This window comes from Chaetodon trifascialis, chromosome 6, assembly GCF_039877785.1.
Source record: "Chaetodon trifascialis isolate fChaTrf1 chromosome 6, fChaTrf1.hap1, whole genome shotgun sequence".
NCBI classification, from domain to species: Eukaryota; Metazoa; Chordata; class Actinopteri; order Chaetodontiformes; family Chaetodontidae; genus Chaetodon; species Chaetodon trifascialis.
In genome coordinates, this window is record NC_092061.1 from 17,265,049 (window position 1) to 17,286,925 (window position 21,877).

The 21,877-nt window shown below is 43.6% G+C and overlaps 1 protein-coding gene across 2 annotated transcripts in view; it reads left to right on the top strand.

The window, feature by feature from the left end:
- The window catches only part of notch1b (notch receptor 1b), a 41,636-nt gene extending 20,271 nt beyond the window's left edge, over positions 1 to 21,365 (top strand). Inside the window, exons 10-34 of one of the 2 annotated variants that reach the window (XM_070964255.1) lie at positions 1,625 to 1,738; positions 1,881 to 2,114; positions 2,200 to 2,310; positions 3,772 to 3,964; positions 4,343 to 4,488; positions 4,620 to 4,733; positions 5,474 to 5,593; positions 6,331 to 6,483; positions 6,609 to 6,837; positions 7,405 to 7,606; positions 7,762 to 7,915; positions 8,054 to 8,238; positions 8,949 to 9,081; positions 10,208 to 10,465; positions 10,621 to 10,733; positions 10,969 to 11,540; positions 12,130 to 12,564; positions 12,662 to 12,810; positions 14,423 to 14,636; positions 14,964 to 15,054; positions 15,339 to 15,504; positions 17,278 to 17,576; positions 18,014 to 18,161; positions 18,295 to 18,392; positions 18,481 to 21,365. In XM_070964255.1, the coding sequence (XP_070820356.1) occupies positions 1,625 to 1,738; positions 1,881 to 2,114; positions 2,200 to 2,310; positions 3,772 to 3,964; positions 4,343 to 4,488; positions 4,620 to 4,733; positions 5,474 to 5,593; positions 6,331 to 6,483; positions 6,609 to 6,837; positions 7,405 to 7,606; positions 7,762 to 7,915; positions 8,054 to 8,238; positions 8,949 to 9,081; positions 10,208 to 10,465; positions 10,621 to 10,733; positions 10,969 to 11,540; positions 12,130 to 12,564; positions 12,662 to 12,810; positions 14,423 to 14,636; positions 14,964 to 15,054; positions 15,339 to 15,504; positions 17,278 to 17,576; positions 18,014 to 18,161; positions 18,295 to 18,392; positions 18,481 to 19,857 (6,008 nt within the window). In that variant the 3' untranslated portion in view covers positions 19,858 to 21,365. The remainder of the gene's footprint in view (positions 1 to 1,624; positions 1,739 to 1,880; positions 2,115 to 2,199; positions 2,311 to 3,771; positions 3,965 to 4,342; positions 4,489 to 4,619; positions 4,734 to 5,473; positions 5,594 to 6,330; positions 6,484 to 6,608; positions 6,838 to 7,404; positions 7,607 to 7,761; positions 7,916 to 8,053; positions 8,239 to 8,948; positions 9,082 to 10,207; positions 10,466 to 10,620; positions 10,734 to 10,968; positions 11,541 to 12,129; positions 12,565 to 12,661; positions 12,811 to 14,422; positions 14,637 to 14,963; positions 15,055 to 15,338; positions 15,505 to 17,277; positions 17,577 to 18,013; positions 18,162 to 18,294; positions 18,393 to 18,480) is intronic. The other variant, XM_070964256.1, reaches the window with a different exon arrangement.
- Positions 21,366 to 21,877: the final 512 nt, after the last annotated feature.

Consider the following 21,877-nt stretch of genomic DNA (forward strand, 5'->3'; position numbering starts at 1 on the left):
AAACAGAATAAGAGTTTACAAAAATCAGTGAAGCTTATGAGGTAAAGCATGAAACATATTATCTTTGTGCTGTTTTTGGTTGAGTATTTGTCAAAATGTTTTTTTAATTTTTTACACAGCGTCCCAACATTTTTGGAATTGGCAGATGGCTTTTTGAAGCACATACATGGTTATACAGACTCACAGTAACAGCTTTAATGCATATTTTACTCACACTTCATGGGTCAGTTTTAAGCCATTAATAACAACAACTTATTGGTTGGCAACTTGTGAAAAATGCCTTTGACTGATGGGATCGTTTGACCATTGACCTTATGAAAGACGGCTGCAAGACCAAGATCCATTTATTGATAGCTTATTAAGCACGTATTAATAATTACCAACATTAATAATGGAATGATTACCAAAGGGAAAATGATAAACACCAGCCAGAGTAAAATTACTTACCATTGATAAGGCATTAGATATGACTTATAAAGTCTTATTACAAATTGGCTGATGTTTATCCTCTCTTTGGTAATAATACAGTTATTAATTGTTTTTTTCATTAATCAATATGTTGCAACCTGACAACCCAAAAGTTGGTGCTGACCTTAAAAGTGATGATAGTAAATGATTTATTAATGATTAATAAAGCTCTAATCACAGTTTGTATGTATGTATATGTGTACGCACATGTGCACTGAAAACACACATGTGTGCATGTGTCCACTGCGTCCATGCTGCAGTCCTCACATCATGCCAGAAACAGTGAATAGTTTAAGTCCACTGGGAGAAATCAGCTCGCCGCCAGCCACACAAATACTTCCTCACCGGATTAGCTGCTACTGAGTCTTTGTAGCTTAGCCCACCTGTGTGTTCCTGCGGTGGTGTGGTGGCGAAGGGGTGGTGGATGAGGGGTGGGGTAGTACTTTATCTCTTCATCAGACAACATCCCACTAGCCCTTGGACTGTACCACTGTGTGACAGAGGGGGAAACGAGAAGAAAATATCTGAGATGAGAATAACTCCACGAAAAAAGAGGAAGCCTGCTGGTTGATTTTGAATGACAAGGAGTTTGAATAGTTGAGGGTCAAAGGTCAAGCTGGTTCTTTTAGAGGCGGGAAAGGAGTGGGGGGGTAGGGGAGAAGGGGTGAAAGCAAGACGGGAGAATGCGTATTGTGATGGTAAGGTTTTAGGGGACAAAGGAGGCAATGGGCTCAGTTTGGCGTTGCGCTGTGCAGACAGGCCCTCCTTTGTCTCTCACCCCTTGGTCAGGAGGCCTCGCAACTTTCATTCTTTCCTCATTTCTTTCCCTCCCTCCCCCCCGCTTTACACGAATTGGTTCCCCCACTCTCCCTTCTGCCTTTAGAGTCGTGCTGAAAAGAAGTGAAAGGGAAAATAGAGAGTTTGTAGTGTTGCACAGTTGTTAATTAACATGCAGATTTCTGATTCGTCGAGAGCTCTTATAGTATGAGCTCAGGATTATGAGAGGCACTGGTCTGAAATGGTGAGAACACAGTAGTAGACACGTCTGCACACACACACACGCACACACACACACGCACACACACACACACACACACACACACACACTCCCTCATGCTCACATGCACACAGCAACACCCTCTTGTTGTTTTTCCAGGCTTCACTGGGAACCTTTGCCGGATAGACATCGATGAGTGTGCCAGCACTCCGTGCAAAAATGGCGCCAAGTGCACAGACGGACCCAACAAGTACACCTGCGAGTGCACTGAAGGTATACGAGTTGCAACAAAAGCTGAAATTATAGAGTAGGAAGTTTTAAGGGAGTGTAAAGTTTAGAATTGAAAAACAAACAAGTGAAATACACCCTATAGACACACCCACATCAGTTCAAAGGAAGACAACTCTTTTGCCAGGTTACTCTGGGAGGCACTGTGAGACGGACATCAATGAGTGTTACTCAGACCCGTGCCACTATGGTACCTGCATCGACGGCCTGGCCTCCTTCAGCTGTCACTGCAACCCTGGGTACACCGGCCGGCTGTGTGAGACTAACATCAACGAGTGTCTGAGTCAGCCGTGCAGGAACGGAGGCACCTGCCAGGACCGAGAGAACGCCTACATCTGCAGCTGCCCCAAGGGCACCACGGGTAACCCCCACACACATATAAATATGGAGGTGCAAACACAGCTTTTTTCAGATATTCAAGTTTACTGAAAGCAACTTTCTGACAGGAATCGACTGTGAAATCAACATTGATGACTGCAAGAGCAATCCCTGTGACTCTGGGACCTGCATCGACAAAATCAATGGCTACGAGTGTGCCTGTGAACCCGGCTACACGGGTAAGCAACTGCACGAGAGCTGGTCCTGTTGAAACATGTGGCTGCTTTATGGCAGAGGATTCAGCTCAACCTGTTGTCCATCTTCTCTCTACAAAAGCTAAAATTAAAGAGGAGAAATTTTATATATATACACAAAATGATGAAATAAAGTAGAATGAAAGAGAAGACAATTTGCAGAAAGCCTCTCTCTGACTGTAACTTTAATGTAAGACATGTTGAACGTGTCGACTGTCTCAGGTGACCAGCAGACAAAACAAGTGTTTAAGGTGCAGGATTGTAGAGTTGAACGTATGGACAGAGGAGTGTGGGTCTTGGTGGGGAGGGTGACAGATGGCGAGCGAGTGAGCACGCTCCTCTGAGGCTCGACCGGTGTCACTTTCCAGCTCCACCCTGTCCCCAACCTGCTGCTGTTAGGACACGCAACCTGCCCTCCCATACAGAGAGAGGACACACACACACTGTGGCGCACACAGTCACCTGGGATTTGAGCAGGAGAAAAGATTCCCTGAAAGATTCCTGAAAGTTGAGCTTTTAAAAGCTTGGAAGCTGGCCCCTGCTTTAAAGCTAAATGGGCTGCCTTTATGTTAATGCGTGGCACCAGGCTGAATGGCGTCAACGTTTCAAGTGGCCGACAAAGAGGGACTTAAAACCCCTCATGTTTCTGGAAATTGATACATTCACTGCACTGAAATATAGACTTCATTGTGAGGCATCTTTGTGTGTTGCAGTGTGATTTGGCATTGTGAATTTAAAATAATACTTTAAACAGAGTGAAAAAATGCACAGTTGACGGGTGTTTCCTTTGAAGCCGCTTCTTTGTCTGTACAACAACAGTTTAAGGGAATAGTTTGACACTGTATGTTAATTAATATCTTGCAGAGATTCAAATGAAAAGGTCAATACCGCTTTCATGTGTCCATTAAATATGAGGCTATAGCCAGAAAGCAGTTAGCTTACCTTAGCATAAAGACTGGAAACAGACGGAAGTAGCTAGCTTGACGAGGTTAAAAAATAAAAGGATACAGTTTACTGAGGATTATGTGCAGGACTATTTCTTGGCTGGAAGCAGTGACTTCCTACCTAGCAACCTCACAGTGAAGACAAGACTCCAGGAAGTCACTGCACCCAACCAAGAAATTGTCCGGCACATATCCCAATGTTAAACCACACCTTATTGGTTTTACACTTTGTTTTTTGTGTGGTCTAAACAAACAAAATGCAACATGTTAATTAGTTATCAGTGCTGGTAGGTGGAGTTTACCTTTGGACAAAGCCAAGCTAGCATTTTCCCACTGTTTTCAGTCTGTATGCTAAGCTAAGCTAATCAGCTACTGCAAAGTGGTCGCAATCTTCTTGTCTAACTCTGGGCAAGAAAGCAAATTAGTGTATTTCCCAAAGCAGAGAACCATAGTTTTAAGAATTTGAGACTTTAAGATTTAAGAATCCTCTACTTTGTTTTAGGTACCATGTGTAACATCAATATCGACGAGTGTGCCATCAACCCCTGCCACAATGGCGGCACGTGCATTGATGGCATCAACAGCTTCACCTGCGTGTGTCCAGAAGGTTACCATGATGCCACCTGCTTCTCCCAGGTCAATGAGTGCCTCAGCAACCCCTGCATCCATGGTCACTGTGAAGACAAGATCAATGGGTGAGACAGCAGTTAAAATCACCTGTACATTGCATTTATGTGTTTGTCGTGAAACAAGTATTTATGAGGATGTAATGAATCAAGAAATATCTACTAACATTTAATGAGAAACATTTCTTTCCCCCTCATTAGAATGATGTTAAATGCTAAAATGTAGTGTAACTTGCTGTAACTGTATCACAAGTGGAGAAGAGTCATAAAGTCTAAAAAATAGATAAAGCTTACTGTAGCTTAGCTGAGCATAAAGATTGGAAACAGGGGGAAACAGCCCTAAATATACCTGATGATGAATTTCGAGTGGAAGCAGATCATGTAACAAGAATCTGCCAGACAAAATCTAGAGAGATTTAAAAGTTTCCAATGTTTTCTCCCCATCAGCTATAAATGCCTGTGCGACTCTGGCTGGAGCGGTAAAAACTGTGACATCAACAACAATGAGTGTGAATCCAACCCCTGTATGAATGGAGGCACCTGCAAGGACATGACTAGCGGATATGTTTGCACCTGTCGCATGGGCTTCACTGGTCAGTGCTTGTGTTGTGCTCATGACTGTGTGTTGATATTCTTGCATGTCTGTATGTCATCCGCACCACTTGACTGTTGACCTTCAACTTAAACTGAAGTGTGTGCAATATGTTGTCTGCTGTAACTGCAGGCCCAAACTGTCAGACCAACATCAATGAATGCGCCTCCAACCCCTGCCTCAACCAGGGGACGTGCATTGACGACGTCGCAGGCTACAAGTGCAACTGTATCCTGCCTTACACTGGTATGAAAATATTATTGAAAATATTTGATATGCCCATGTGTTGGCCTGGTGTTCTTGCTTTTCGGTGCTGGGAGGGGACACTTTCCACAGCCTGTGTACTCTAAGTTATTGGGCAAAGAGGAAAAACGTGCAGAGGATGAAATAACTGTCGAGTAAAGTTCAACCGCAAGACTTCCTCTGGGCTCAAAGACACCAAACCTATGACTCACTCTGCTCCTCTGTGATACACAGGCATCCCTGATAGGAGACCTGGAAAATGTTTTCATGTCATCTCACTTATTATTTGACAAAACAGATAATGATGGAAAGGCTAAGGGCAAATTTTCTTGTATTTGTCGAGTCGTCTTTTTGGAAAAATCCACGGGACTTTGAATAATAAAAGGCTCTTGCTTGTGCCGGGGTGGGAACGGGGTGCTTGACACATTTCCTGTTTGCCTGCTTCCTGTCTCACAGAACAGCAAATGGCTTCACAATGGCCGGAAACTGGAGCCAGCTTCCTGTAAGAGCCATGTGTTGTGGAAACAGATAGGGAAATGTCTCGGCAGGCCTTTAACACTGACAGAACCTGGCTAAAATCTTCTGATAGCACTGATTGAAAGATGATTCTGTGTCCATTTGGCTTGGGTTATCTCCAAGTTCATGACTCCTACATGATATCATGCAGGGAAAGTTAATGTTAAAAGCAGTTTGTCGTTAATTTTTATTAAAGGTGTGCTTTAATAGACATGTTTATGTTTCAGGGGAAAACTGTGAAACCTTGATGGCCCCCTGCAGCTCCAAACCCTGCAAGCATGGAGGAGTGTGTCAGGAGTCAGAGGACTATCAGAGCTTCTCCTGTGTCTGCCCTGAAGGATGGCAAGGTAAACGTTAACGCCTGCATATCTGTGCGTATGACTGGAACTATTTATTTCTAACTGTCAGTGGAGAGGTCATACAGTTCAGCTGGGAATTCCCGACAAAGAGAGGCTCATTTCAGTTTCATAATGTTAGATTTACACTCATTTATTTCGGTATTTTTCAAGCACTCACTTCAAAAACATTCTGATTGGGTGTAGAGCTGAGTTACGGTATGCAACACACCCTTTTCTCTCTTTGAATACTTGGATAGCTGACAGATAACAGTGCTGTGCAGAGGATTTGTACTTTCTTCAGTGTATTCACAGTATATGGATGGATGTGTATTTATATAGGTTAGAATATGGACAAAATTAAAATGCTAATATGTTAGCTTGACACAACTCCCTCATCAGAGCCATTTCCTTGCTTAGCTTCCTTCAATTCAATTCAATTCAATTCAATTCAATTCAATTCAATTCAATTCAATTCAATTCAATTCAATTCAATTCAATTCAATTCAATTCAATTTTATTTGTATAGCGCCAAATCACAACAGAAGTTGTCTCAGGACACTTTCCATATAGAGCTGGTACAGACCAAGCTCTTTTATCTACAAAGAAACCAACAGTTCCTTCCTTCTAGTTTTACTTCTTTCACTCCTTGGAACCAGTTAACTGTTGTCTCCCATGTGTACTTGTTTTGTGCCATCGTTCAAAGAAGAGGTGAAATTTACTCTGTGTCCTCTTTCCACCCCTCCAAGGCCAAACATGTGAGGTGGACATCAAAGAGTGCGTGAAGAATCCCTGCCGCAACGGAGCAACCTGCCAGAACACTTTGGGCAGTTACCGCTGTGGCTGCAAACCGGGCTTCACAGGACGCAATTGTGAAACGAACATTGACGACTGCAAGCCGAGTATGTTCTCCAGTCTCTCTCTATTTGCCTCTTTTACTTAATATACTGTAGACAAACCCAAAGCTGCATGTAGCAAAGATTTCAAAACACAAGCTGAGTGGAATGCTTTGTCCCTCCACCCACAGACCCCTGCAGCAATGGAGGCCTCTGTAAGGACGAGGTGCATGGCTTCCTTTGTACCTGCCTGCCTGGCTTTCGGGGCACAAAGTGCGAGGAGGACATCAACGAGTGTGAGAGCAACCCGTGCAAGAACGGAGCCAACTGCACTGACTGTGTCAACAGCTACACCTGTACCTGCCCTCCCGGCTTCAGTGGAATCCACTGTGAAAATAACACTCCTGACTGCACTGAGAGGTACACAGCTCCCAGAACATAAAGTGTATTGTTACTTTCACAAACAACCCCCACAGCTTTTATATTCAGGAATAAGACAGACAGGTGAACTCTGGTCAGTGGGTGTATTTACACAGATTGATGAGTAAGAGCATCTGTTCAGATCAACAGTTTCTCCTGTTAATGTAGACCTCATTTTCTTGTCCACCACTGCCCCCTCTGGTGGAGTTTTGATGCACACCAGCTGACCTCAGCATCTTCTAAATTGCAGCTGTTTCAGTAAGTTAAGTAGTCTGACCCTAATGAGAGTTTAACTGTATAGCTGTTTCTTAAAATGCCAAAACTAGTTTCCCTTAACATCATCAATGCTGCTCCCAGGTGAGAAAACATGGAAATTTGGTGATGAAGTAGGTCATTGCTTGAAAAACAAGTAGTTATGTTTTTCTTCTGTGGACAAATCGGATGTGCATTTGCCTGCAGCTCAGGTAATGAGAGTGTTATTGATTCGCTCTCCTCCTCTCTTCTTCCTAAAAAGCTGCAGAATACTTTCACTCAGTTTTATGAATTTCTTCCATTTTTTCTCTGCAGCTCCTGCTTCAATGGCGGAACCTGTGTGGACGGCATCAACACCTTCACGTGTTTATGTCCGCCGGGCTTCACTGGGAGCTACTGTCAGCATGACATCAACGAGTGTGACTCCAAACCCTGCCTGAACGGCGGCACCTGCCAGGACAGCTATGGCACCTACAAGTGCACCTGCCCACATGGATACACTGGCCTCAACTGTCAGGTGGGAGAATGGAGAAGGGATTTATTTACTGTATAGCTGTTTTTTCTTGAGCCTGTAATTCCTACTGCGTATTACACTGTGCAGTTTTAACCTTTGATAAAAACTGCACAGGTAAAAGTGAATTCAGGCTGATACTTTGTGTTTGCACCTTGCAGAACTTGGTTCGTTGGTGTGACTCCTCGCCCTGTAAGAACGGGGGAACTTGCTGGCAGAGGGGAACCACCTACACCTGTGAGTGTGAGACCGGCTGGACGGGACTTTACTGTGACGTCCCAAGTGTCTCCTGTGAGGTGGCAGCCAAACAGAGAGGTAAGATGGGAATGGCCTTGGTTTAAAATTTCTGTGTTCCCGTGTGTCCCTTTATGTGCAGGCTAAGCAAATCTCCCTTGCTCAAGTTAAACTGTGAGAAACCAACCTAAAGCCCACTGTCTCATCCCCTCTGCGCAGGAGTCGATGTTGCCTACCTATGTCGTAACTCGGGTCAGTGTCTGGACGCAGGAAATGTTCACTACTGCCACTGCCAGGTTGGCTATACTGGAAGTTACTGTGAAGAGCAGGTGGACGAATGCACACCAAACCCCTGCCAGAACGGAGCCACCTGTACTAACTTTTTAGGTGGATACACCTGCAAGGTAACATCACTGAAGAAAACTTGTTGTTTAATGTAAAATACTACTGAAATATGCATTTAGCAATCTGATCTGATGCAATCAGAAGGCATCAGATCTAAATATACTTGTATAAATGCAAGGTGTTTGAAAGATTTATATACAGTTATATACATATGTTAGGGTCAGGGTTAGGGTTAGGGTTAGGGTTAGGGTTACCTTTTTTACTAACTTTTAGAGGTTTAATTAATGATACGTTTGTGTCACGTGGTTTATTTTAATTTAAGGTTAATTTGAATTGCAAATTGAATCTTAAATGCCACTCTACTTGGCATTTCAAAGATCTTATAATATTATCTAACTTCATCAAACTTGTTCACCTCGTTTTACCGTTCATTAAAATCTCAAACCTCAATTTTGTATCATGAATTAGTTCAAATCTCTGGGTGTACAGCAGGCATCCTTTTAGCTCAAACAACACAAGACCCCTAATGAAGAGGCCTGTTTATAAATAGAAGACAAACAGGTTATGTTAATCTCCCCTGGAATAGAGGATCTGCTGGCCTTGGCAGGATGGAGGCCAGAAAACAGCCAGGTAAACAAAAAACATCTTTGTTTCATGTCAGACATTGATTAAACTTTACCCTCTCTTCTCCCTCGGCCTTCCTTCCCTCCCTCCTTCTTTGCTTCTTCTTCTTCTTCTTCTTCTCTCTCTTGTTCCTTCGCTCTCTCAGTGCATGCCAGGATACGTGGGGACCAACTGCTCTGACGAGATCAATGAATGCTTCTCCCAGCCGTGCCAGAACGGGGGCACCTGCATTGACCTGATCAATACCTACAAATGCTCCTGTCCCCGGGGAACCCAAGGTCAGCAGACCCCACGCACGCTCCTCCACACCACTCTGCCTCTCCATCCTCTCCACGCTTCATTAATTGGGGCTTAACAGCAGCCGGGGCATGTCTGAAAACTCCTCCTCCCGTCTTGCCTCCCTCTACTTGTCAAATACTCCATCGATTTTTCTCTCAGACATGAAGGGAAGTGTGCGTTGTAGGTCAGCCCAAATTTCCAGCGGAGTTGGGCATGTCCCAAAAAAGCTTACATGTTGTTGGAGGTATTTTGATCAAGAAACCAAAAAATGTGGAGAGAAAATTCCTGATTTTTAAGGCTCATTGTTTTCACTCTCTCTGTGTCATGTCCTGCCTCTCTTTTAACCTAAAATGTGTTGCATTATGGAAGCAGGATACTCTTGAAATGTTTTTCATTTGTGACTCTTTAAGTCTCTTAAGTCCACCTTTTCTATCTTCAGGCCATGTATAATAATAGTGCTTGATGCAAGAGCAACTTGATTGTTTTTCTTTGTTATTTTTACCAATTTGTTCTTAAAAAAGAAGATGTTTAGAAGGAGCACATCCATTTGAACCAAATTCCACTCATATGTAGCCCCTACACTGATTACTGCAGTTCACAGTAAAAACAGTAAAATAGGTTCTCTTACAAAGAAAATGAACAGACAAATTAACAAGAAAAACTCTGATACCTTTGTTTTTTGAAATTTCAAAGCAAAAAATCAATCGTCAATCAATACAACAGCCTGATATATTCATTTTTCGTTGAGTTTAACCTTGATGGACCATAATGCAATACAGCCATGAGACTGGGTAATCACGAGGGTGTTTTTCCTTCAACCTAGATTGTCTTCTTCTCTGACTATAGATCACTCACAAATATGTAGAGTTCTCGGCTTCACCTTAAACATTTAATTTGTTACATGTCATTCTGGGAAATGTAGGAATTACCTACTGAGTTAGAAGCAGAGGTTGACAGAAAATTGTCATACTAATAAAGTTGTTTGTATCACATTATCACAAAGGAGATCTTTGAATTCAATGAACATCACAGATTCAAGGTTGATAAAACATTAAGGAGTTAATTCGTTTTTCTAAACAACTGAAAACTGACTGTAGTCCCTCTTTGCCTGCATACCTCCCTCAGGTGTGCACTGTGAGATCAACATCGACGACTGCAACCCCTTCACTGACCCAGTAACCAAAGAGCCCAAGTGTTTCAATAAAGGCAAGTGTATGGATCGAGTCGGAGGCTACCACTGCATCTGCCCCGCAGGGTACGTGGGGGAGCGCTGCGAGGGAGATGTCAATGAGTGTCTGTCCAACCCCTGTGACCCGCGGGGCACGCACAGCTGCATCCAGCTCACCAACAACTACCGCTGCGAGTGTCGCACAGGATACACAGGTGAGCAGCTGAATGAGGGCGACATTTGATAATGTGCACTCCTGCTGATGTGATTGCCAGTCCATGTCTGAGTAAAACTGAAATCATTGGGGGAAATGTGAGGCTTTTTTTGAACAGAAGATGAGAAACATTTTCTGTGTGCGACTCCTCTGTAGGTCAACGCTGTGACACAGTGTTTGATGGATGCAAAGGAAAGCCATGTCGCAATGGAGGGACCTGTGCTGTCGCCAGTAACACCCCGCATGGCTTCATCTGCAAATGCCCTCCTGTGAGTATCTGCACACTCCTACACACACACACACACACACTCATCTTTGTCACTTTTAAGGACAATGTATTAAATCATATTGCTTCGCCAGAGAATTACCCAAAAGCTTAATGATTATTATTTTTATTATTGTTGTTATTATTAACTTAGCTGTGAGGTGACAATGCTAACCATTTTCTATTGCCACTCTGCCAATAAATTAAGGATTTCTGTGTTTCCTGTCCTCCTCTTATAGGGCTTTACCGGCTCCACGTGTGAGTATGACGCCCAGGCCTGTGGCAGCTTCCAATGCCGCAATGGAGGTACCTGCATCTCCGGCCACAAGAATTCCAGGTGTCTGTGCACACCTTCCTTCACTGGGCCTGAGTGCCAGTATCCCACCGACAGCCCCTGTAATTCCAACCCGTGCTACAATGGTGGTACATGCGAATACACGTCCGAGGCGCCGTTCTACCACTGCGTCTGCCCCACAAACTTCAACGGTCTTCGATGCCACATCCTGGATTACAGCTTCCATGGAGGGTTCGGCCACGACATCCTGCCACCGCCCGAGGTGGAGGTCACCTGTGACATCCCGCAGTGTGAGGAAGCTAAGCACAACAAGTTCTGCGACGTGCTCTGTAACAACCATGCGTGCGGCTGGGACAATGGCGACTGCTCACTCAACTTCAACGACCCATGGAAGAACTGCTCCGCCTCGCTGCAGTGCTGGCGATACTTCAACGATGGGAAGTGCGATTCGCAGTGTGACAATGCTGGATGTCTCTACGATGGGTTTGACTGCCAGAATCTGGAGGGACAGTGCAAGTGAGTGGCGTTTGTATTTAGAACTGAGACAAGATTCAAATTTAAAGATCAGGCCTGATATGGCGCTGATTAGACAGCATTAAGAGCTTCTTGTCCAACGTACAGCTAAAGCAGACTGAAATGAACCTTAAAAATTTGCATCTAAAATGTGCATTTATAATTTAGATGGAGAAATTTTCATACACAGTGTGGTACCATGGTTTTGTTTTTCCAGGCCAGGGTTTTATTTATATTGACAAGTGACCAGAATTTCAGTCGTTCAATATTTGTAATAACATTTCTGAACTTCTTCACTATAATGCTTACAATCAAGGTTCAGGATTCAGCTTTATTGTCACTGAACAACACAGGATTGCACAATGAAAAGAACCGGTGGCCCCCCTTCACATTACACATAGAAAATGCATAAACAAGTACAATAAATCCCGTTACATTGGAACACAACAAAGCAGGATATAAAAAGCAGCACCAGAGGAAGATATCAAAGAAACACACACAGAATCACACACACATATACAGACAAGAAACATGTGTCCTGTCTCTGTCATGACACCCAACATAATGAACTAACATAACCTTTTTTCTTCAGTCCTCTGTATGACCAGTACTGCAAGGACCACTATGCCGACAGCCACTGCGATCAGGGCTGCAACAATGCTGAATGCGAGTGGGATGGCTTGGACTGCGCTAATAACATGCCTGAGAAGCTCGCCGTGGGCCAGTTGGTCCTGGTGGTCCACATCACCCCCGAGCAGCTCCTCAACAACTCCTTCGGCTTCCTGCGTGAGCTGAGCCGCGTCCTCCGCACCAATGTGATATTCAGGAAGGACGCCAAAGGCGAGATGATGGTATATCCGTATTACGGGAACGAACACGAGCTGAAGAAGTACAACGTCAAACGCTCGGTGGATACATGGTCAGAGGTTCCCGGCAAGCTGCTGAACGTGGTGAAGAGGAGCCTGTATGATGTGGCAGGAGAGAGCAGGAGAATGAGGAGGGAGCTGGATCACTTGCAGATCAAAGGGTGAGCAAGAATATCCCAAACCATTTTATTTATTAAGTATAGGTTTTATCACAGACTGTACCCTGACCTCTGTGTGTGCTTCCTCTTCTCTCTACAGTTCAGTTGTCCACTTGGAAGTGGACAACCGTCAGTGCTTCCAGCAGTCCACTGAGTGCTTCCAGAGCACCAATGACGCCGCAGCTTTCCTCGGGGCTCTGGCCTCCAGTGGCAAACTGGATGTTCCCTACACCATCGAAGCTGTTTTTAGTGAGTACATTTCATACAGGTCTGCATGAATCAAAAAAATGTTGTTGCCATGTTCATGATGTCCCTACTATCCCAGCCCCCCACTGGTTTCTTGTCATTTCTGTATGGCATTAAAATCCATCAGCAGGTTCTTGAAACTTGTTGTCCTTTATAGTTGAAAGTTCCAGTGTTGATGTGTTAAAAACACATCAGTGAGCCACACGATGAACCTGGGTACTGTAGTTTATTTTGAGCCAGTCCCACATATACCATCCTGCTGCTTGAAATACACAGTAGAGCACCAAATGCATATTAGTCCAGTGCTGAAACTAGTCCCAGATTTTACTTGTTTGAGCAATATTTGCTGAAAACAGCATTGCTGAGCCGTTAACAGGGTCTGACATATTTGTGTACAGGGCAAGCTGATTGGCCAGTCATTTGCACCACCACACAACAATAATGTAGATGATCCATGCAGTTTTGATGTTCTTTATGACAGTTCCAAAACTCTAATAAGTTCTGAAACTGAAAGGCATGATGATTAGTAGTGTTACAAAATAAATGTGATTTGGAGTAAATTAGGCTAAAACATGCAGTCCACCAGTGTGATCCTTTAAGGCTTTGTGTCTGCACATGCACACTCATACACGAGTGAATAAGACACGTGCTCTTCCACACACGCTCAACCTGATAGCGCCCCCTGGTCGGGTCCTAACCTCAGCACTCCTTGATTGTATATTTGTTATGCAGTGGTGAACAAATGCTATTGTGAATCTCATGGCCTAAACAATCAATCGTTCCCTCAGTGTGTAAATCCATTGGCTTCAGGCTCCAAAATGGTTAATTGTTGCAAATCAACTCATTCAGCCCCCTACTCACACAATTAACACTCCGTCTCTGTCTCTCTTCCTCTCGCAGACATGTAGACATATACGTCCACAGATAACACATTCACACGCACACATGCATGCACACACACGCACTTCATCCCACAGTGTGAGGGGCTGCTGCAACCTTCACCTCGCTGAATGTAATACCAGGACTTAATGCATCTCTAAGGGTTTAGGTTGGGGGAGTTTATCATTTCAAAATCGTTAGTGGAAAAAAAAGAGAAGGGGAAAAATTGATCGGGAGTGTGCTAGAAGTTGGGAGTCTTTGTTATCTTGAAAATCCTAATAAATCCTTCGTCTTTACAGCTTAAAGCGCGTGCAGTAATTTGAAGTTCATTAATCCCCCTCCTTTTTTTCTCTTAAAGAAGAAATGGTAAAGTTGTCTCCTGGTACCCTGGGTTGAAAAGGGAGAGGAGGTGGTGGTGTTCTTTTTTTTCCCCTTTTTCTTTTTTTTTATCACGCCCCATCCCTTTTTTTCCTTTTTTGATGAAAAGTGGTTAGCAATTCTGATTATTACAGAATAGATAGTAGAAGCTAGCTTTACAAACGGTGAGGATCGTCAGTCAGTTTCTGGCGCTTGCTGCTGGTTGTGGTGGTTTTAGAGTGGGAACGGTGGGGCGAAGAAGTGCCGGACATAGCGCTGCTCAAACACTCAGGCTGATCGTGGACGTCCTGGTCTACCTTCTGCCAGTCCACGTCCGCTCCTCGGCCCATCTTGACCATGTTGTCACTTTTCCTACCAGGTGGTGTGGACCCCAAGCCTTCTCACGACCTCTACCCAATCTACTTGGTCCTGGGCGGCGTAGGGATACTGGCCTTCCTCGGAGTCGGGATGGTGGCAGCCCGAAAGCGTCGCCATGAGCACGGGCGCCTCTGGCTCCCCGAGGGCTTCAAGACCACAGAGACCAGTAAGAAGAAGAGACGTGAGCCTGTCGGAGAGGATTCGGTGGGATTAAAGTAAGTTTTTGTTTATTCACCGGCGGCGCTTGTTGTCATTGGTGCACCTGTTTCTTTGCGGGTCAGGTGAAGGGCTAGTTCTGAGGGACAAAATGAGTGTAACTGGTGATCAGTCAAATTTGGGAAAGGGGGTTTTACTTGGATCATTAATGATAATGAGATAGCAGGTTTAGGTGCGCATTAATTGACTTGTTGGGGCAGAGGGGTGGGGTATGGATTTAATCAATGGTTTTATTTTTCGGCATTGCACCACTAATGGTGAGTGGCTCGGATGAGATAGAAGCAGTATAGGATGTGGATTTTTACCGGGGTTCTGCATCCTTACAGGCCACTGAAAAACACCTCAGACATTTCACTCATGGATGTCACCCAGAATGATTGGGAAGAGGATGAACCTTCGGATGCAAAACGCTTCAAGGTAAGGAAACAGAAAAATTACACACCAGCTCATCTTGAAAAAAAAAAAAATGCTTTTTACAATTTCTTTTTTACAATTTAAACAAGAGTTTCTTTCAGAAGTCTTAATATGGCCTGTATGGGATTTGAAAATGACTTTATTGTACATTTCCAATTTTTTTGAAGGCTGTTTTTGAATGATTTTATAATTGATTTAATGTTAAGTTCAATATATTTTTTATATTCTGATTTAATTTCATTCATGCTCAGTTTCAGCCATCGAACATCTTATTGTCCCTGTTTTAGCAGTTTGACGAGCAGGCTATACTTGAGGCGGGCGATCAGACAGACCACCGCCAGTGGACGCAGCAACACCTGGACGCCGCTGACCTGCGCATCCCCTCCATTGCTCCCACTCCCCCTCAGGGCGAGATTGAAAATGACTGCATGGATGTCAACGTCCGGGGACCAGGTGGGTGACAGATTACTTCCTTATTCACTTACTATTAATAAAATCATAAGAGGCTCCGAGCCAACGTATGTGGGCTGAATCAGTGGATCTGTACCTAATTTTGGTACATTTTTATTCTGGATGACTTGGTTGTTTTTATTTACAGCAAAACATGCCAAGATTTTAAAAAAATAATAAATTATATGTAGTTGCTCCATCTGTCAGCATAGCTCTTATTGTGAGGGAATATACCTATGGGATCAGTTTTCTGAAGGAATTGTGACATTTTCAGGATGATTAAATGCATCTTATTCAAGACAATTCTGTTACAGAAAATTACCTATTTTTTCTTGTAAATAAGGATGGTTTCTCCTCATCAGACCTCTCAAAAAATACTTTTAAACTTTTAAAGAAAAATTACGCTCACAACTTCTGTGCACAGTGAGGTCATAACTTGTGAGAACGGATCATAAGAAGACAGTGATTTGATTTAAGGTGTCATAAGTGGGGAACGACAGATTCAGCAGATTGACTTAGAACTTTTTTAATGTACAATTCTAGTAGTGGGCGTGTGCGTGTATGTGCGTTGGTGTGTAGGTATGCATGTGTGCGTACATGAAAGCGTGTGTGTGTGTGTCTGAATTGGTTTGTGCCTTTTCTGACTGAACGTTTTTTGTCCTTTTGTATGCATGAGTGCACATTTTTGAGTGTTTTTCTTACTTCTTTGGGACCTTTTCCAGTATAAATCGTGGACCATGGGGACCAATGTCCTGTCCTGACAAGGCAAAACGTTATTCCTGAGGTCTTGGTTAAGGTTAGGGGAAGGTGTGAATTGAGGGCAGGTTAAGGTTAGGGTGAGGCATGAATTGGTTATGGTTAAGGTTAGTTAGGGTTTGTGTTAGTCTGTCCATAATGAATGAAAGTTAATGCAATGTCCTAACAAGGATAGCTTTGCAGGCTCGATGTGTGTGTGTGTGTGTGTGTGTGTGTGTGTGTGTGTGTGTGTGTGTGTGTGTGTGTGTGTGTGTGTGTGTGTGTGTGTGTGTGTGTGTGTGTGTGTGTGCGTGCAATTGAGCTTGTAGGAGTTGCTAAATCCCCATGTCCTCAGGGTAAAGGATCTTCTTCAAAGCAGCCAGCTGGAAGCCAGGCGCCTGGGGGGAAACACTGATTCCTGATCAGATTAATCATTTGACCAGTAATGGGTCTCTCTTTTTTTTTTCCCTATTCGACGTTATAAAAACCAATGAAGGTATCAAATGCAAAAACCCAATTTTGTAGTAAGTGCCAAATTCCCTGAAGAAAAGCTATGAAAAATCAAAGTAACAGGGTTAACAACTTGAGAGCACACTTTTTCCCCCGTCGTGGATCGATGCACTTGAATCGACCAAATCTGCAAGATCTGGGGTTTGCTATCCTTTTGAAGAGGAGAAAACCTATTCAAGTCGACGGACTGAGCTGCCTCTCACAGTTAGATATTAATGCTCCGTTTTTGCAGCAGCCTAGCTTTAGCAAGCCCCGGCCTCTATCCCCCTAGCTTCGCTTTCCTTCTGAAGCTGCGCCTGTGCCGGGGCCTTGATCAGAATCTGTTATTGAAAGGCGAGAGCTGTAATGATTCAACCCAGGCAAAAGTGTCAAATCCACATTCGATTTGTTTGTTGCTGTGTTTTGATCTGCCTGCTGCTTTGAAGTGCAGCCTCCTGTCTTTTTGCGGTAGTTACTGGGCCTGTGCGGTGCTGACCATGCAGTCTGTTACCTCCTTTCATGAACCGCTCTCCTTCTTCTCTCTCTGTCCAGATGGATTCACACCGCTCATGATTGCATCCTGCAGTGGGGGAGGTTTGGAGACGGGCAACAGCGAAGAAGAGGAGGATGCCTCTGCCAACGTGATCAATGACTTCATCTACCAGGGCGCTAACCTACACAATCAGACTGACCGCACAGGTGAAACTGCTCTTCACCTGGCTGCCCGCTACGCTCGTTCTGATGCTGCCAAACGTCTGCTGGAGGCCAGCGCTGATGCTAACATCCAGGACAACATGGGCAGGACGCCTCTGCATGCCGCTGTTGCAGCTGATGCCCAGGGGGTGTTCCAGGTGGGTTCTCATATGCCAAATGTATTTCTGGGGTGATGCAGTTAAAGTATTAGTGCTGAAATTAGGAAATAGTTCATTGACTGGTCTCAGATGTTTAAGTCTATATCAAGCCATTCTCTCAAATGTGAGGATTTGTTGCTTTTCTTTGATTTCTGTTTCTGTGAGTTGAATATCTTTTGGTTTATGATTGTTAGTCAGGCAAAACTGTTTTCTGACATTTTTTCACAGTCAATTATTAGTTACAGTGTTAAAAAGTATAGCTGTCAAACAGTCTGCATTCTATTTCAGACCTGAATTATCAAATGACTTCAAATTACTCACAGGGTAAATTTTGCAGGGTAAATTTAGCATGTATTGAAATATCTGAGTTAACCTTTCACATATGAAATGTAATCATGTTTCAGGTGAAAGGAGTAACATGTCGTATTGCTCTATAGATTCTGATCAGGAACCGTGCCACAGACTTGGATGCCCGCATGCATGATGGCACTACACCTCTGATCTTGGCTGCCAGGCTGGCAGTGGAGGGCATGGTGGAGGAGCTCATTAACTGTCACGCTGACGTCAATGCAATCGATGATTTCGGTAAAGTTTCTGTGTTTCAATTAATATGAACCTAAAAATCATTATGATTTAGTGTTGAATTTAGTCAAATGTCACCAAGGTTGCAAGCATCAAAAAAAGACTTGTGATATAATAACTGTTTTTGTCTCTTCAGGTAAATCAGCTTTACATTGGGCTGCAGCAGTAAATAACGTGGAGGCTGCTGTTGTGCTTCTCAAGAACGGTGCCAACAAGGACATGCAAAACAACAAGGTAAACCAAACAATCTGTCTCCTCCTCTTAGTTCTGTAAAACAATAGTGAAACATCTTAATGTGTTGTCTCCTTTCTGTCTGCCTCAGGAGGAAACCCCTCTTTTCTTGGCTGCCAGGGAAGGAAGCTACGAGACTGCCAAGGTCTTACTGGACCACTTCGCTAACAGAGAAATTACTGACCACATGGACCGGCTACCCAGAGACATTGCACAGGAGAGAATGCATCATGATATTGTTCGGCTGATGGATGAGTACAACCTGGTACGGAGTCCTCACATGCATGGAGGGTCACTGAGCACCACGTTGTCACCTCCTCTCTGCTCGCCCAATGGCTACCTGGGCAGCATGAAGCAGCCCCAGCCTCAAGGTCAAGGTCAGGGCAAAAAGGCACGCAAGCCCAGCACCAAGGGCATCGGTTGCAAGGAAGGCAAAGACATGAAGGTGAAGAAGAAGAATTCACAGGATGGGAAGTCTGGAAACCTCCTGGACAGCTCAGCTGTTCTGTCACCAGTTGACTCTTTGGAGTCTCCACATGGCTATGTCTCTGATGTGGCCTCACCGCCCATGATGACCTCACCTTTCCAGCAGTCGCCATCTGTATCCCTGAACCATCTGCAGGGTATGTCTGACCCACACCTGGCTGTGAACCATATGGTGATGCCAAACAAACAGGAGCTGGCTCGAATGCAGTTTGACCCGCTGCCTCCCCGTCTTACCCATCTGCCCGTGTCTGGCTCCAGTGGCCAGGGTGCCATGAACGGCCAGTGTGATTGGCTGTCTAGGATGCACAGCAACATGAGCCAGCCGGGTCAGTTCAACCCCATGAGAGGAGCTCCCAGTGGTCAGGGAGGTTTGCACCAGGGAGGGCAACACGGGTTGATGACCTCCCTCCACAACGGCCACCCCACCACCAGCCTGTCTCAGATGATGAACTACCAGGGGATCCAGAGCACCAGAATGGGTCCACAGCCCCACATTATGCAGCAGCAGGCTCAGCAGATGCAGCAGATGCAGAACCTGCAGCAACTCCAACAGCAGCAACAGCAACAACAGAGCATCCAGCTGCAGCACCAGAACTCAAACACGACCAACAGCCAGAACTTCATCGGTGGGGAGCTCAGTTCCCCAGAGCTCCAGCAGGGCACAGGCAACTCCAGCATGCCCATCCACACCATCCTGCCGCAGGAGACCCAGATAATGACCTCCTCCATAAACCAGTCTATGCCCAGCACTCAGTTCCTCACCCCACCCTCCCAGCACAGCTATTCAGGCCCCATGGACAACACCCCAAGCCATCAGGTCCAGGTGCCTGACCACCCCTTTCTGACCCCCTCCCCCGGCTCGCCGGATCAGTGGTCAAGCTCATCTCCTCATTCCAACATGTCCGACTGGTCAGAGGGCATTTCAAGTCCACCGACGAGCATGCAGTCTCAGATTGGACACATACCTGAACAGTTCAAATGAAAAGCTTGTATCTTTACGCCCAGATGAGCTGCTGTATATTTTTTGATAAAAAAAGGCACTCTTTGTGGAAAAAATAGAAAAAGGGCAAAGCTGTAAACACAATTTAATAGGACTTTTTTATACGCCTTTATACTAACAGCAACACCTGTGTTTCATCCATTCTTTTTATTTATTAATGCCTTATTTATACGCATTGCCTGCTTACAGAAATTTCGGGGATCCATGGTGCTGGGTCATACGCAGGACAGAGAAAGTCCTTTAGAGAGACTCTTTTCTTTTAGTATTTCTTTTATGCAGTGAAGCCTCAGCCTCATACACACTGGGTATTTATTTCCTTAAGGACTTTTAGTATTTGCCTTTTTTTCATATCATTTCTCAATCTTTGTTTATATTTTTTTGTATAATCTTGTTTATAAATAAACTTGTGATTAAGGGGCATTTTATAGAGCACATTTTAAGTTTCAGTGTTATTTCAATTTGTTGTAAATGTGGGAAATATTTTAGTTGGTCGATGCTAAGAAATTTGTGAATGTTAACAGAACACATGTCCTGTATTTCATGCACATTTCATGCCTTTATGATGTAGAGCTGTTTTCTACAATTTCCCCTTTTTAAATATCATGCCATTCTTAGTTACACTCTAGAGTTGTGCACATGTCTTGAATCCATGGAACGGCTTTATGTTGTGCCTCTTGATTTGACTGCCGTCATATGTAGAGATGTGGTGGAGATGTGATATGTTGTACAGTACACAGCCATCTTGGAGATTGGCAGTTAAGACAGGCTTGAGTATCTGTTAGTCCTGTGGTGTTGGAGAACTGGCCTGTTGGCCACATTGTATGTTGTTGTCCAGAGGGAAAAGGAAACTTCATTTCCCCTCTCCCTCCTATTAGTTTGAGCCTATGGCTGTGTTCTTCATTTTGTAAATATATTATGCATTTCCCTCGTAAGCAAGATTTTGTTTAAGAAATCTGATGTCTTAAGCATGCGATTTTGATAGGTCTCGTACCAGTCAACAGCCTCTAAAACGTCAAACAGAACAGAATATATATTTTGTATTTTACTGTCCCTTAAGCATAGATAAATTTGAACTATATACAAATAGATACAATATATTGTTAGGAGATGTTTTTCTCATAAAAAAAGGGAAAATACATAAATATTGAGGTTTTATAAAATCATATTTATTTACTGTTCTGTAACATAAAAATCCACTGAGGCAACCATTAATGCATATTATGAAATGTTTTGTTACATTTTGGTAAAAACAACTGTTGGCTAAGTTCTCAGTTCTGTCCACTTAATGCTTTGTGAGAAGCTCCCTGGTATAGATTGCAAAATGTTATAATTTAAAAGGAAAAAAAATATTAGGTTGTAGTGAAATTGTAATATCTGCAATATGTTTTGTTCCTCTTATAAAGTTATAATTTGCAAGAAATGTATTTCCCCTTTTCATTTTCAATCTGTAAAAATGTTTCTTGTTATAATAAAGGACACTTGTGTGTCTTGAACTTATGGGACTGTCTTTTATTACTTTGAATTACTGTCAGAGATCTCTCAAATCAGTCAGTCTAGAAACGTGCTGAGGAAAAAAGGGATTAGCTAAGTAATTATGGATCTAATAGTGACCTCAGCATAAGCACATTCCTCTGATAGTTCTTGATAACGATTATTAATATGTCATTATATTAAAAATAAATGTGACTTCATACACTGTGGCACTTTATTTGAACTTTTTTTATATGCTGAAGGAGCCAAGTACAAGTACAAATATTTTCCTTAGTATGTCTCCCTCTAGTGGTGGTAATTATTAGCTAATTTTATTTTGAGCACAATTCAGTCACCTGAATGAAAGATCTAGCTGCACCGTCTTTTCAGCTTGTGTATTTTGTGGAAGCAGGCAAAAGCCAAAAGTGAATAGAGCAATCTGTGCATTATTTATAGCTATGGACAGATTACACTGCAGGAAGGCCCAGGACAAAAAATTAGGTATTGTGTCCCCAGTTCCTAATTGTGCAAT